This window comes from Danio rerio, chromosome 5 (assembly GCF_052040795.2).
Source record: "Danio rerio strain M-AB ecotype USA chromosome 5, GRCz13ab, whole genome shotgun sequence".
Taxonomy (NCBI): Eukaryota; Metazoa; Chordata; class Actinopteri; order Cypriniformes; family Danionidae; genus Danio; species Danio rerio.
In genome coordinates this window covers 6140072-6156353 of record NC_141025.1, presented here as the reverse complement: position 1 = coordinate 6156353, position 16282 = coordinate 6140072, and the positions used below count along the sequence as shown (strand labels likewise).

General features: G+C 35.6%; 1 protein-coding gene across 7 annotated transcripts in view; it reads right to left on the bottom strand.

The window, feature by feature from the left end:
• Positions 1–16282, bottom strand: part of mapkap1 (MAPK associated protein 1) — a 102261-nt gene that overhangs the window by 18056 nt on the left and 67923 nt on the right. For all 7 annotated transcript variants that reach the window (XR_015490757.1, XR_015490758.1, XR_015490759.1 and 4 more), the window contains exon 8: positions 3611–3718. Coding sequence is in view for 1 of the 7 variants with exons in the window: in XM_087253222.1 (XP_087109348.1) it covers positions 3611–3718 (108 nt within the window). In the remaining 6 variants the exon portion in view is untranslated. The remainder of the gene's footprint in view (positions 1–3610; positions 3719–16282) is intronic.

The following is a 16282-nucleotide window of genomic DNA, read 5'->3' as shown; positions in this document are numbered from 1 at the left end:
AACTGCTGTTTACATGTGCATTTATTTATACACCGCTGCTGGGTTACAACAACCATCGAAGTGCATCTGTTTGTTTCAGGACATTTTCTGTGAATACACTACAAAAAATGCCTTTCACATTTCATTTTTGTCTTATTTCTAGTCCAAATTTCAAAAAAATCCAAAACCAACAAGCAGTTTTCTCTGTTAAATAAATAGAAACTAGACTTAAATTTTTTTACTCAACAGTTTTTGTCCTATTTTTAGCCCAAATAAATAAATAAATAAATAAATCAAAATGCATTTTATTGACAAGTAAAATATTGTCTTGTTTTCAAAAATAATGAGTTAAAATTAAAAGGGGCAGTATGTAAGTTTGACACCCAGTGGTAGAACTAGGTATTGCACACATGGTTCAAAACACAGGCAAGCGCAGGTTGCCAGATTGACGAAACCAACAGCAGTGTGCCTGACTATTGAGCCTAAAACCCGATTTAAGGCTGATTTAAATCCTGTTCTAAATAAAAGCAACGGCACACGATAGATGGAAATATTCCATATATATTTTCCCTATTTTTTTTGCCCAAACCAACACCCGAAATTTATATTTTTAAAACGGCTTCTTTTTCTCACAGCTGAACAACACACAACTGACAATGATTACCTCAGGTACACCTCATGTGCTTTATTCAGTGTTATGATAATAATGTATGCTAATAATGTGAGTTTGAATGCCATTTCACATGACATCTATTGCCATACAACTAAAAGCAGCAGCAGATCACCTCAGATCTTAAAAAATAAAATAAAACTTTAGATCTATGCAACAAATCTCATTTTCAAAGCAGAATATTTGACTTCAGTTGTTGTTTTTCAGATAAACAAAATTATAAACTTAGTATGTTTCTTAAATATCTACAAACATATTTTGGTATATTTATGCTTTAGAAAAGTCAGAACCTTCAAGTGTTTCTTAAAACAAGAATAATAGCAAATAATGAGACAAAAATAAGCATTTTTTTTTCCCTTAAAACAAGTAAAATAATCGGCCAGTGGGGCGAATCCACTTTTGCTAATATAAGGATGGAAAAATCCGCTTTGCGCCGTGGCGCATGGTCTAAAAGGGTTGAGTTTATTTTCTTATTGAGTTATAGGTGTGTTTTGAGAATAAATCAATCAGAGTCTCATCTCTCATTCCCTTAAGGAGCCAGTTGCGTCGCGCCAAAGCACATTTGCTATTTACATGACGTAAAGTGTAAGTGGAAAAACTGAGCATTTCACTGGCAAGAACAGTTAAACAGAGCATCTACAGCGCGAGAATGAGAGATAAGGCATCTCATAATCTAGTTTCACTTTCGCTCTTGTGGATAGGGAAACCTTGTACGCACAGACATCAATTAGCCAATAAATAATTAATTTCGTTTGTAAAGATTTGTTTTAAAACTATTTCTAAATTCAGTTCTAATTTCCAGCAAACGAATAAATGAACAATAATAATGAAGTGTGCTCAAAAACCTGAGTTATATCCTAAAACACATGCTGTGCCCCATATGGTCTAAAACCTGCAGGTGGACAAATCTAAGCTTGTTTTTAATAAAACAAATATAAATATGGATATAATAAATAATACTGCTAATAATAATAACATTATTATGAATGAACTGAAAAAGCCTCCCGAGATGAAGAAAGTATGAAGGCAGTGGTTTTTAAATTCATGTAGGCTCGAAAATAATACATTTTGTAACATTTTAATCCCTTTATATTATATATTGTATATATATATATATATATATATATATATATATATATATATATATATATATATATATATTGTATGTATGTATATATATATATATATATATATATATATAATATCTTTTTCATATGTAAAGATATTTGCGTATTGCTCTACATTTTCTGTGTATCAAACAATGTGTAAGCCAGGCGCACTCTGCGCCAGACAATAGACCGGCTTTGTTCTGTTGTTTGTTGGTTCTCAAAATAGCAATGCGCCAAAATCCGTATGGGCGCACATTTGAGCGCAAATGCATTTGCTATTTAAACAGTGAGCGCAACACCTCAAAACGACTCTTGCGGCAAGCTGAAAGTAGCAAATAACAATTGCTTTGCGCCTTGCGCCACATTGCGCCGGATTTTACTTACCCCATTGGCAGATTATTTTGCTTGTTTAAAGGAAAAACTTTAGATTCGAAAATAAGACCATGTTTTTACTTGTCTAGAAAATGCTTCTTGATTTACGATTTTTTAGATATTTGTACTAGAAACAGGACAAAAGAAAAGCCTTTGTTGCAGTGTTGTTTCTATTTCTTGGACAACACAGCAAAAAAATAAAAAATAAATAAAAACAGAAAACGACAATAAGATTGATGAACTATGGTAGGTATGTTTGTGTTTTATTTAGTGTAAATGTTTTTCATGTTATTTTTAATTGCGTTTGGTGTGACATTTATAGCCATGCTGAAAGTATAGTTTAAACATTATCTGTGAAGTCAAACCAGTAATATCAGTGACTCAGTGTGTACTTTTAATAATGCTAATGATCTTTATTATTTATGTAAGGGATAAAGTACATACAGGCAGTTGTTATCGCAGAATAAAGCCAGACAGGCTTATCGGCAGGCTGTTGTATAAGCCTGAATGGCTTTATTCTGCAAAAAAAAAAAAAAAAAAAAAAAAAAAAAAAAAAAAAAACATGGATGTGCTTTATCCTGCTAAAAGTTAGACAAAAACATTGTTCTGATAAATTATTAATCCTTCAATTAAATGCAGAGCTGACAGAAACGAAAACAGCTGAATGGAGTATACACTAACCTACATATTATTCATTACAAATTGGAAGTACCAATCATTACTCATTATTATTCACAATTGTGTTGTTAGTTTCAGCGGTTGTTATCTGTGAATAACATACCTTTATAATGTCGCAACTTACCAATCAGAATCAAGTATTCCAGATAGCAGTGTAATAAAAGATTAGACAGTTGCCAAATGATGGCCCCGCTCTATGTTTTCACTACATGTGGAGAGAGTCACATCACCTTCCAGCCTCTGTCGCAAATTATGTGAAATTACCTTGACAGAGGAACTTGGCCGGACGCACTTGGCCTGAACCAATCAAGGAAAATAAATATATTTATACTTTTTATTAGTCAAACACTTTGGACAAAGCTTGAACAAAATTTAAAACCTCGTAAAACTGGATTAAGACTTTTTAATAGCTTTTAAGGGTCTTCATTTTCTCATAATTGATTTATCAACTTTTAATACTTTGAGACCCCGCGGACACCCTGATGATACGTAAATGGTACGTAAATACTGCTATGTATGTGCGCAGCCATAGCTCTGCGTTTCCCTGTGTGGAATGAGAATACAGATACTGTTACCTGTGGGTATGAAGATACATCCTCTCACGAAGGCGCAGAACATATATTCCCAATTCAGGTTGCTGTTTTTTTTTTGGTGTATTCAAGCACAACTATTTAGTCTAGACTGAACCAGACACACAATATGAGTAACAGCACGATCATTCTATGGTCTCCTGGGCTTTAGAGAAATCTGACCACCCTAACTTATAACTATAATGTGTGCCTTTAATGATGCTATAACTCACTGTTTTCTCGGACCAAGCAGAACTCCAGCGTTCCCTGGTTCTCCAGCGAACTGTCCAGATCCACCGCCACATTCGGCTCCATTTGCTTCTCCAGTCGGTACAAGGGGCCTAAAAACCAAAACACTGAACATAACTATTTGGAACACTGATAATAATAAGAAAGCTGCAAAACTGCATATAAGAATGATTTCTGAAGGATCACAAGGATCTTAAAGTTCTGCTTTGAATCACAGGGGGAAAATGATACTTCCAAGTTTGGTCCCACTTTATATTAAGTGGCCTTAACTAATATGTACTTACACAGAAATTAATAGTTTGTTACAATGTACTTATTGTGTAAATACATGTATTTACTGTGTACTTATGCTTGATTAAATACATGTATGTAACTACATCTGTAATTAACTTTTGTAATTACATTTGTAAATACACTGTTGACCATCCCTTACACCTTAACCCACCCTTAAACCTACCCATACCACTAAACCTGTCCATAACCCAACCTCTATCCTAACTCAAAAGCACCAAAAGCGTTCTCAAATACATTATAAACACAGTAAGTACATTGTATTTATTTTTTTGATGCAAGTACATAGTAGTTAAAGACACTTAATATAAAGTGGGACCCCAAGTTTAAACTAAGGGTGTGACAGGACATTTATTTATACATAACTATTGAAAGTATGATGTGCTGAATAGCATTGAACACTCATTACAACTTAATGATCATGGATACTATTAACAACAATGATATTATGCAGTGCGACTGGCACTGTGGAACCAGGTGGTCATGTTTTATGTAATTTAGCTGGGGACTATTTTCAGGTGATCTGTAATATCATAGCGCCTGCTGCAGTCATGATAAAGCAGCAAAGTTCCTTAATTATTACACCACAATGGAAAACTAAATCATATTAATAATAAATTCAATTCTAACATCCATCCACCCATCAATCTATGCATACATCTATCCATCCCTTCATCCAAATATTCATCTATCTATGCGTCTATCAATACATCCAACCATCTATCTATCTATCCATTGATCCATCCATCCATGCATCTATCTATCAACAAATGTATGCATCTATCTATTCATCCATCTCTCCATTCATCCATCTATGCATCCATCTATTTATGCATCTATATATACATCTATCTATGCATTTATCCATCATCTATTCATGCATCTATTCATCCATCCATCCATGCATCCATCCATACATTTATCTATCCATTTATGCATCTATCTATCGATTCATTCATCTATGCATCCATCTATTCATCCATCTATCTATAGATCTATCTATTACTCTATCTATGCATCTATGAATCAATACATCCATCCATTAATACATCCATCCATCAATACATCCATCCATCAATACATCCATCCATCCATCCATCCATCCATCCATCCATCCACACATTTATCTATCAATTTATGCACCTATATATCCATTCATTCATCTATGCATCCATCCATCCATCCATCCATCCCTCTATCTATAGATCTATATACTACTCTATCTATGCATCTATGAATCAATACATCCATCCATTAATACATCCATCCATCAATATATTCATCCATCAATACATCCATCTATCCTTCTATCTATGCATCTACCTACATCTATCCATCAATACATCCATCCATCCATCCATCCATTCATTCATCCATCCATCCATCCACACATTTATCTATCCATTTATGCATCTATCTATCCATTCATTCATCCAAGCATCCACCCATCCATCCCTCTATCTATGGATCTATCTTTTACTCTATGCATCTATCTAGATCTATGAATCAATACATCCATCCATCAATACATCCATCCATCCATCCCTCTATATATGCATCTACCTACATCTATCCATCAATACATCCATCCATCCATCCATGCATGCATCCATCCATCCATCCATGGATCTATTCATCCATCCATCTATCTATGCATCTATCCATCTGTCCATCCATCCACGCATCTATCTATCTATCATCTATGCATCCATCCATCCATCCATTCCTCTATCTATGGATCTATCTTTTACTCTATCTATGCATCTATCTAGATCTATGAATCAATACATCCATCCATCAGTACATCCATCCATCCATCCCTCTATATATGCATCTACCTACATCTACAATCAATACATCCATCCATAAATACATCCCTCCATCCATCCATGCATCTATCAATCCATCCATCTGTCCATGGATCTATTCATCCATCCATCTATGCATCTATCCATCTGTCCATCCATCCACGCATCTATCATCTATGCATCCATCCATCCCTCTATCTATGGATCTATCAATCCATCCATCTATATGCATATATCTACATCTATCCATCAATCTATCCATCCATCCATCCATCCATGCAAACAGTTATTAGATGTATATCTGTAAAGATATTTATAGTGAGTATTAATATATTGTTATTTAAATAAGGCATGTTGGAAGTTACTTAGCAGGGAACTATTATTAGGTGATGCACAATATCATTGCGCCTGCTGCAGTCATGGTACAGCAGCAGAATTCCTTAATTATGATGCCAGAATAAGAGCATAGTTCCTAGCCATATTAGGCTAGAAAATAGCAGATAAATAATAAATCTTATTAATAAAACACCCCTAATTTAAGCACAACCATTATTTAAACTGTAACATGTATTACTGTCTTTATTGGTTTTTTATTTTATTTATTTATTTTTTTATATAAATTCATCCTTGGTGGGTAGAAGAGACCCGCTTCAACATTTTACCCACCAACAGTACTGTTTCTTTCCTCTTTGTCCTAATATAAATCCTCATTTTTATGTTGACCTCGTGTGAACTTTAAACTATTGAACAGTATCATCCTACAGTCATAGAAAGCCCTTGAGACAGTGAGTCGCCGTCATAAATGAGTTCAGGATGACCAGCGCGATTCACAAACTATCAGTTAGAGATGACATGATGGCATTTGCAGCTTTATAACCTCACTTGATTAATACCACTCAGACCTAAAAATCAGATTTGACTGTTTTCCCTCCAACTCATCAAAACCATAATGAACTTTGCTTCATCTAAACAAACCTTTCTCTCTCAGGTTTGTGAAGACCAGTCAATAACTGCTGCCTATTAAAGCAAAAAAATGGCTTTATCAGATGCTGTTTATTTCTTGTCAGAGACAGCAAAAAAGCCCACAGGCACGATCGAGTCGTTGTTTGGCCAGAAAAGAAGGGAAAAACACAATACTGAGAGGCTGCCAATCTAAATAGGGCAAACACTCAGGGCGATATTTACCCTTTTGCAAATACCGTGGTTTTCTGAAATGTCACTAGAGCCTTTGAATGCCTGCGACCTCAACGGAGAAAGAAATATATTCAGCCTCCAGCACCAAAGGCAGGAATATCTGAACAAGCAAAGCCGACGAGAGAATCAATTCTGTACAACACTTCAGTTCTGAGTGCAAGAGTCGATCTGGTCGAGGATCTTAAAGAATGAGAGCATCTTGTTGATAAAAATGTGTATTTTTATCCACTCAGTGACACTCAGGAGCAGGAGACCGAGACTAATGAAGAAAAACACCATTTGACCTTTTACGAGCTTTCCTGCGATCCTGTGCTCTTCTCAATGAGCCAAGAGGTCGACATTTGTCCATTCTATCAACTGTCAAGATCACTATAGACTGATCACTGGGGAGATTAACATCTTATTTTCATCTTAAATAAATATGTATCATCATATTTGGTATTGGTTTGTTCAAAAGCTTATGAGGAATAATATCATAGTTATGCATGATGTGGCAAACATCTCTAAAAACAAATTTAAAGTTCAAATGCAAGTTCAAAATATATGTACATATTATTTTATTACATAAAATAGAAACAAAATATATAATATATATTTATTCATTTTATAATTAAACAAATAATTAAAACCACTTATGTATAACCAATTTATTTGTAAATAGAAGTTATACTAAAGTTTAATAATGCTTTTTAAATCATTTCAATAATTTAAAATACAGTATAATAAAGCTTGTTTAAATTCTTATAACATGTTTTTTGAAGTAATTCATGCCAATGCACAAACTCAAAGAAAGCTTATTTAATGTGTATTTAATGTTAATTAATAAATGTTGGTAGGGAATACACCATTTTGATGATGGATGGACGGACGGACGGACGGACGGACGGACGGACGGACGGACGGACGGACGGACGGACGGACGGACGGACGGACGGACGGACGGACGGACGGACGGACGGACGGACGGACGGACGGACGGACGGACGGACGGACGGACGGACGGACGGACGGACGGACGGACGGACGGACGGACGGACGGACGGACGGACGGACGGACGGACGGACGGACGGACGGACGGACGGACGGACAGACAGACAGACAGACAGACAGACAGACAGACAGACAGACAGACAGACAGACAGACAGACAGACAGACAGACAGACAGACAGACAGACAGACAGACAGATAGATAGATAGATAGATAGATAGATAGATAGATAGATAGATAGATAGATAGAGTTGTAGCACAAACGGTAGAAAGAATGAACAATTGAATGAAAAATAGAAGGAACCAACAATAGATATAGATAAAACAAGAGAATGGTAGAACGAACGATAGAAAGAATGAACAATAGATAGATAGAATGAAGGCTATGACAGAAAAAAAAATCAATAGAACTAGCAAACAAACAATCAATCGATCGATACATAGCTAGATCTATAGAATGGCAGAACAAATAATAGAACGAACAACAGAAAGAACAAACTATAGAAAGAACAAACAACAGGAAGATGGATAGATTAATAGAATGAACGATAGAAGGAAAGAATAAACGATACATAGATAGCATGATAGAACAAACAATAGAAAGAACAAACAGAACATAGATAGACAGAATTATAGAACAAGCGATAGAAAGAAAGAACGAACAATAGAATGATAGAAAGATAGAATGATAGAACAAATGAATGAACAATCAATAGATAGAACGAATGATGGATAGATGGATGGATGGATGACTGACAGACAGACAGACAGACAGACAGACAGACAGACAGACAGACATACATACATACATACATAGACATACAGACAGACATACAGACAGACAGACAGACAGACAGACAGACATACATACATACATACATACATACATACATACATACATACATACATACATACATACATACATACATACATACATACATACATACATACATACATACATACATACATACATACATACATACAGATAGATAATAGAATGAACAAAAGAATGAACAACAGAAAGAACAAACGATAGAAGGAACAAACAATAGAATGATAGAACGAACGATAGTAAGAACGAACAACAGAACATAGATAGATAGAATTCGAATGATTTATGTATATGATTGATAGATGGAACGAACGATAGAACAAACGATAGAACGAACAATAGACAGATGTTAGAGATGTTAGAGGCTAGAGAGATTAAAACTATACCATGGTATAATAGTCATACTCGTGCGCTCAAAACAGCAACCCGCGCCCTGGAACGTAAATGGAAAAAAACTAATTTAGAGGTCTTTAGAATTGCGTACAAAGACAGTATGTCCAGCTATAGGAGGGCTCTAAAATCTGCCAGGACCGAGCACCTGCGCAAACTGATAGAAAATAATCATAACAATCCTAGATTTTTATTTAACACCATCTCTAAATTAGCAAATAATCGGTCATCCTTGGAACAAACTACTCCACCGCAAATTAGTAGTGATGACTTCATGAATTTTTTCAGTAATAAAATAGAAGGCTTTAGACAGAAAATAGGAGATGCCAAACTTTCTGCACCGGCTTATACTCCAAATCCTGTAAATATTTCATTAAATCATAATAATAACCTACACTGCTTCAAAATCATAGAACATGAAGAGTTAGTAAAAATTATAAATAGCTCTAAACCAGCTACGTGTATGCTGGACTCAATTCCAACAAAATTACTGAAAGAGCTGCTACCTGCTATAGGAGAACCTCTTCTTAACATTATCAACTCTTCTTTATCTATAGGCCATGTTCCAAACTCTTACAAGCTAGCTGTTATTAAGCCTATTATTAAGAAACCGCAACTAGACACCAACAACTTAGCTAACTATAGGCCTATTTCAAATCTTCCATTTATGTCTAAAATACTAGAAAAAGTTGTTTCCACTCAATTATGCTCTTATCTGCAGACGAACAATATTTTTGAAGTGTTTCAGTCAGGTTTCAGGGCTCACCACAGTACAGAAACCGCTTTAGTGAAAATAACCAACGATTTACTCTTAGCTGCTGACCGAGGGTGCGTCTCGCTATTAGTTTTACTCGATCTTAGTGCGGCATTTAATACGATTGACCACAATATCCTCATAAATCGCTTAAAGTCTACAGGTGTCCAGGGACAGGCTCTACAATGGTTTAAGTCATACTTAACTGACCGCTACCAGTTTGTAAATCTTAATGGACAGCCTTCACAAATCTGCCCAGTAAAGTATGGGGTGCCTCAAGGATCAGTTTTAGGCCCTTTACTGTTTACAATTTACATGCTACCTATGGGAGACATTATTAGAAGACATGGGATCAGCTTTCACTGCTATGCAGATGATACTCAATTATATATTTCCACTAAACCTGACGAGATGTCTGAACTTTCTAAACTAACTGAGTGTATCAAAGACATCAAAGACTGGATGACCAACAATTTTCTTCTCTTAAACTCAGACAAAACAGAATTATTACTTATTGGGCCTAAATCTTGCACACAGCAGATCTCGCAACTCAATTTACAATTAGAGGGATACAAAGTTAGCTTTAGCTCTACTATAAAAGATCTGGGTGTCATATTAGACAGCAATCTAACTTTTAAAAACCATATATCCCATGTCACAAAAACTGCCTTCTTTCATCTGAGAAATATCGCTAAATTGCGAAATATGCTATCCATCTCAGATGCAGAAAAGCTAGTCCATGCTTTTATGACTTCGAGACTGGATTACTGTAATGCTCTATTTGCTGGCTGCCCAGCATCCTCTATTAACAAACTTCAATTAGTACAAAATGCAGCAGCCAGAGTTCTGACCAGGTCTAGAAAATATGATCATATAACCCCAATTTTATCCTCCTTACACTGGCTGCCTGTTAAATTTCGTATTGAATTTAAAATATTACTTCTCACCTATAAAGCTCTAAATAATCTAGCTCCTGTTTATCTAACCAACCTTCTGTCTCGCTACGAACCAACTCGCTCCTTAAGATCTCAAAATTCAGGGCTTCTGGTAGTACCTAGAATAGCAAAATCAAGTAAAGGAGGTCGAGCCTTCTCTTTCATGGCTCCTACACTCTGGAATAGCCTTCCTGGTAATGTCCGAGGCTCAGACACACTCTCCCAGTTCAAAACTAGATTAAAGACCTATCTGTTTAGTAAAGCATACACTCAGTGCATCACCTAGCGGGTTCCACACTGGCTTCTACATCTTGCTTATATACACTATGAACAGCAGCTACGCTAATTATTCTCTTTATTCTCTATTTTCACCTGGGGATACTCATCCCGAGGTCCTCAGATTAGGCGGAGTCACTGATTGGATCCAAGACCAGCGACGTGATGATCCCAAGGATTCCATATCAGGGACCAGGCCATATCCTGAGCTGCTGCTGCGCTGATGGTCGTGGGGAGTGGAGAACATGAGTCTGATTCCAGCGACGCTCCAGGGACAGACGAGTCTTCATTGAGGCCATCTTCCAGCATAAACCACGGCGAATGAAGTTCTGCACAAGACTTTTGGCCAGCGGAGAAATTAAAATGGTCGTGCCCAACTGAGTCTGGTTCTCTCAAGGTTTTTTTTCTTCACTCCCATCAGGTGAAGTTTTTTTTCCCTCTCCGCTGTCGCCACTGCCTCGCATGGTTCAGGATTGGTAGAGCTACGCATCGATGAATTTGCTCATCAGTGTTTGAACTCTCAGTAATGATTAAATCACACTGAACTGAGCTAAACTGAACTGAACTTAAAACACTAAAACCTGAACCACACTGTTCCAGTTACTATGACCATTTATGTGAAGCTGCTTTGACACAATCTACATTGTAAAAGCGCTATACAAATAAAGCTGAATTGAATTGAATTGACAGATGGACGGATGGACGGACGGACAGACAGACAGACAGATAGAAAGAACAAACAACAGAATGATAGAACGAATGAATGAACAATCAATCGATTGATAGATAGAACAATCGATAGAACAATAGATAGATAGAATGACAGAATGGTAGAACTAAAAATAGAATGAACAACAGAAAGAACAAACGATAGAAACAACAGAATGATATTAAGATAGAATAATAAAACGAATGATTGAATGAAAACGAATGAATGAACAATCAACTAAACGATAGTTACAACAATGGATCGATTGAATGGTCGATAGATAGAACGAATGATAGAATAATATAGATAGGTAGATAGATAGATAGATAGACAGACAGACAGACAGACAGACAGACAGACAGACAGAACAATTGATGAAAAGATAGAAAAAACAATAAAATAATAGATTTTTTATATAGTTTTCAATTATTAAAGTGCTTCCTTGCAAAAAAAAAAAAAAGAATATCTTTAAATAAATAAATTTGTATATGATATATATTCCCATCAGGAAAGTATTAAACTGTCAAGGGCGTATATCAAGAAAAGATTTTCAGGCGAATTCAGATTTGAGGGATTTTATAATAAACCTTTAATAACCAAAGACCAGATGTACCACATAGAGCCACATATCCAATCATTTCTTGTGCATGTGTTATTAAAATATCAAGCCAAGCACAAACTAAAACAGCTGAAACTAAAAACCCGCAAATACAGTAAGTGTTCAAAGCTTTGCCTTATATCTCGGTGCGTTCTCCCTAAGCACATAAAGCAAAGCAGTCACGCTGTTCTCATCTGCAGTTCACACACAGCAGCGACCCCGAACCGCAGACATCGCCGGCTCCCAAATGTCACCAACATTTACCCTGATAAGGCTCATAGGAGGCATTCAATCGCTCTTATCTCCCCCAGCAGACCCGGAGAGCTTTACAAACGCTGAGCCGCTCATAAAACTAGTCATATTTTACAGTGCGCTCCCTTCCTAGTGTCCACACGGCTGCTGTTACATACTCACTCGGCGAGACAAAACCCGCTTTACTATTATTAGATACGTTGGATGCTCTGACTTTTGATAGCCTTTTTAATATTAGTCTACAATATTAGGGCTGTACGATATTGGAAAATATGATATTGTTGTTAAATATTGCGATAAATACATATAGTATATATACATGTATGTATACACATGTATGTATACATATGTATGTATACATATGTATATATATATATATATATATATATATATATATATATATATATATATATATATATATATATATATATATATATATATAAATATGTATGTATGTATGTATATGTATATATAAATATATGTATTTATATATATATTTGTATATATATGTATATATATATATATATATATATATATATATATATATATATATATGTATATATATATGTATATACATACATATATACATACATACATACATATATATATATACATATATATACAAACATACATACATATATATACATATATATATATATATATAATGTAACTTGCTCCAAGTGATGTGACTTCTCCTCAAGAGAAATTCTGGAAGGTGAGGTGTTTCATTATTTTTTGCTCGTATTATTTATTGCTCATTAAATCTGTGTAAAAAGTTTAAGATACACTAATAGTAGTACTAGTTATAGTAATAGTCAACTCTGGTATTGTGATATTTCAGTGTATTTCTCTGTCAAATTTCTAATATTAAATAAATAATAATTCAGTTTAGACATGCCATGTGGTGTCTGGTTTGAGGTTAGCACCTTGAGCTAAATCAAAAAATAATGCAAACAAACTCTATTAGTGGTTTAAAAATACATTAAAACAACAATTATTATCAAAATCAAATGTTCCCAACACATTTAGGCAGTATTTAATCTGCATGATTTCACATTAACAATGAGCTCAGTGAAAATTCAGTTTACTGTAAATTATACTTTTGTTGTATATCATTATAATTCAAAAAAAGATTTTGGAAAATACTTGAAATGTAACCACAATTTTGGAATGAGCCACATATAATTTCATACATTTAATTTAAAAAAAAGTTTTCTAATGTAATGCACTTATTATTAATAATAAATAAATGATGTAATATTAATCATAGCGAAAGAGAGGTTTCTGTTCAGTGCAAAAGGATTAAACTAATACACAATGTAGAAAGCAAGCATTGAAACAGTGAGAGTGGATTGGATAGGTCTCATGTCTCCAGCGGGTAAATAAACAATCAATACTCATCTAAATGCAGATGAGAGCGCAGTCCGGCAGCTAACGCTTCTCTTCTGGACCAACAACCCTTTCACATCCACTCAAGACGTCTTCAGGAGACACCCTCGAAAGACTCACAGAAAAACAATCACCTCCAGAGGCAGACCGGGCTGATGCCTCGATGCCCACCGGCCAATCAGTAGCTTTATTTCCAATTAAACTCCTCTGAGGCTCTTTCAGGCCGCTGTCAGGTCAGTCCCAGTTGGATAGTGTATAAGCAGGTTTCTCAGTTTTATTAAAGACCTTTTTAATACCACACAGAATGAAAGGTAAGACCCTTGGTATAGTATAATTTTTTTATTATTCCAAATTTAGACAACAGTAAATTGGCTGGAGTGTGTGTGTGTGTGTGTGTGTGTGTGTGTGTGTGTGAGAGAGAATGAGTGTGTATGGGTGTTTCCCAGTGATGGGTTGCAGCTGGAAGGGCATCCGCTGCATAAAACAAATGCTGGAATAGTTGGCAGTTCATTCCACTGTGGCGAATCGAAGACTAAATCGAAGCAAAATAAATGAATGAATGAATACCGAATCTCCCATCCCAGTACATGGATGGGAGACCACATGTGAAAACTAGGCTGCTGTTGAAAGTGGTACTACTGAGGCCAGCATGCGCTCAACCGGCGGTCTGTGTCTGTGTGTCCTAATGCCCCAGTACAGTGAAGGAGACACTGTATGGTCAGTGGTCAGTGGGCGCCATCTTTCGGAAGAGACGTTTAACCAAGGTCCTGACTCTCTGCTGTCATTAAAAATTCCATGGCGCTTTTCGTAAAGAGTAGGGATGTAACGCTGGTGTCCTGGCCAAATTCCCTATATCAGCACCCACCCACCCAACCAACCGACCGACCGACCGAAACCCACAAACCAACCGACCAATGAACCATCCATCCATCCCTCTATCTATATTTTTTGGGTGCTGCCTGCTCAAACTTCTTATTTTAAATAATTAAACAACAATTATAATTTCGATCGAACAACTTAATTGTTTTATGTTCAATCCACTTCAATGAAAAAATGATGTCAGCAAAATTGTTGTAAACAATTTGTGTTTAATTGAATGTTCAGCTTAATTAGCTTGTTTAAATTCAGCCTAAATAAATTGTTTATAACCACTTTTTTTTTTAATTCAGTAAATGCAAGGAATCACCGTTGAATAATGTTTTTCAGTGTTAACTCAACAGATCTGTGTTAACTGGCATTGCGATATTTATGCAAAATACACGAAACGACATATTGTACAGCCCTATTTCAGAAAATCTTCATTTGTTTAACAACAACCACAAACAAACTCTCTTTTTAAACAATGAAAGTCAGATGTTCATGATATATTTCAATCATGCCTATGAAGTCTTGAATCCATAAAGAGAAACGTTGTGTTTGTTTGCCCAAGAGGATTGAGTTGGCTATTCCACCAGTACTTTTAAAATGAAGTAACCCGTATCTCCAAGAGCTGAGCTTTCATTTTTCTCTTTCTCTCACTATCGTTGCCACTTCTAAAAAAAACAAATAAAAACTGTCAGGTTTCTGCAGAGAGAAATAGCAAAAGCAACCGAGTTTACAACCCAAAATAGCATCTGAAACGTTCTCACTTTAGACTATTTGTGAATTTCAAAGTGCTAAAATGGTTTGAAGGGAACAGCAAATGTCATTGTGATGAAACGATGGTGAAATGACTGCAGACGGTTCACTTGTACTAAAATAGCACGTCGTTTTCAGGTAAACTTTTTATTTTATTGACTACCTACCAAGCTCTGAGCAGCTTAGCTCCCCAGTATTTGAGGGAGCTCCTGGTGTACTATAGCCCATCATGTCCATTACGCTCAATTAATTCTGGACAATTGATTATTCCCAGAATATCAAAATCAACTTTAGACGGTAGATCTTTCTCATATCCGGCACCTAAACTCTGGAATAGCCTTCCCAGCTCAGTTTGGGACACACTCTGTCAGTTTAAAACGAGATTACAAACACATTTCTATGCATTATCTATGCAAAACACAAATTCTGTTAAAATCCAAATCCTCTAAAGCAGGGCTCGAAATTAACCTTTTTTCTTGGTAGCACCGGCGCTTCTAATTTCAAAAATTTAGGCGCACCAGACAAAATTTAGTCGCACTCATCAGAAATTATCATTACTACACGTTTTCTATTAACAGATTTATTGCATTTTAAATGAACACTAATCGAAACTAACAAAAA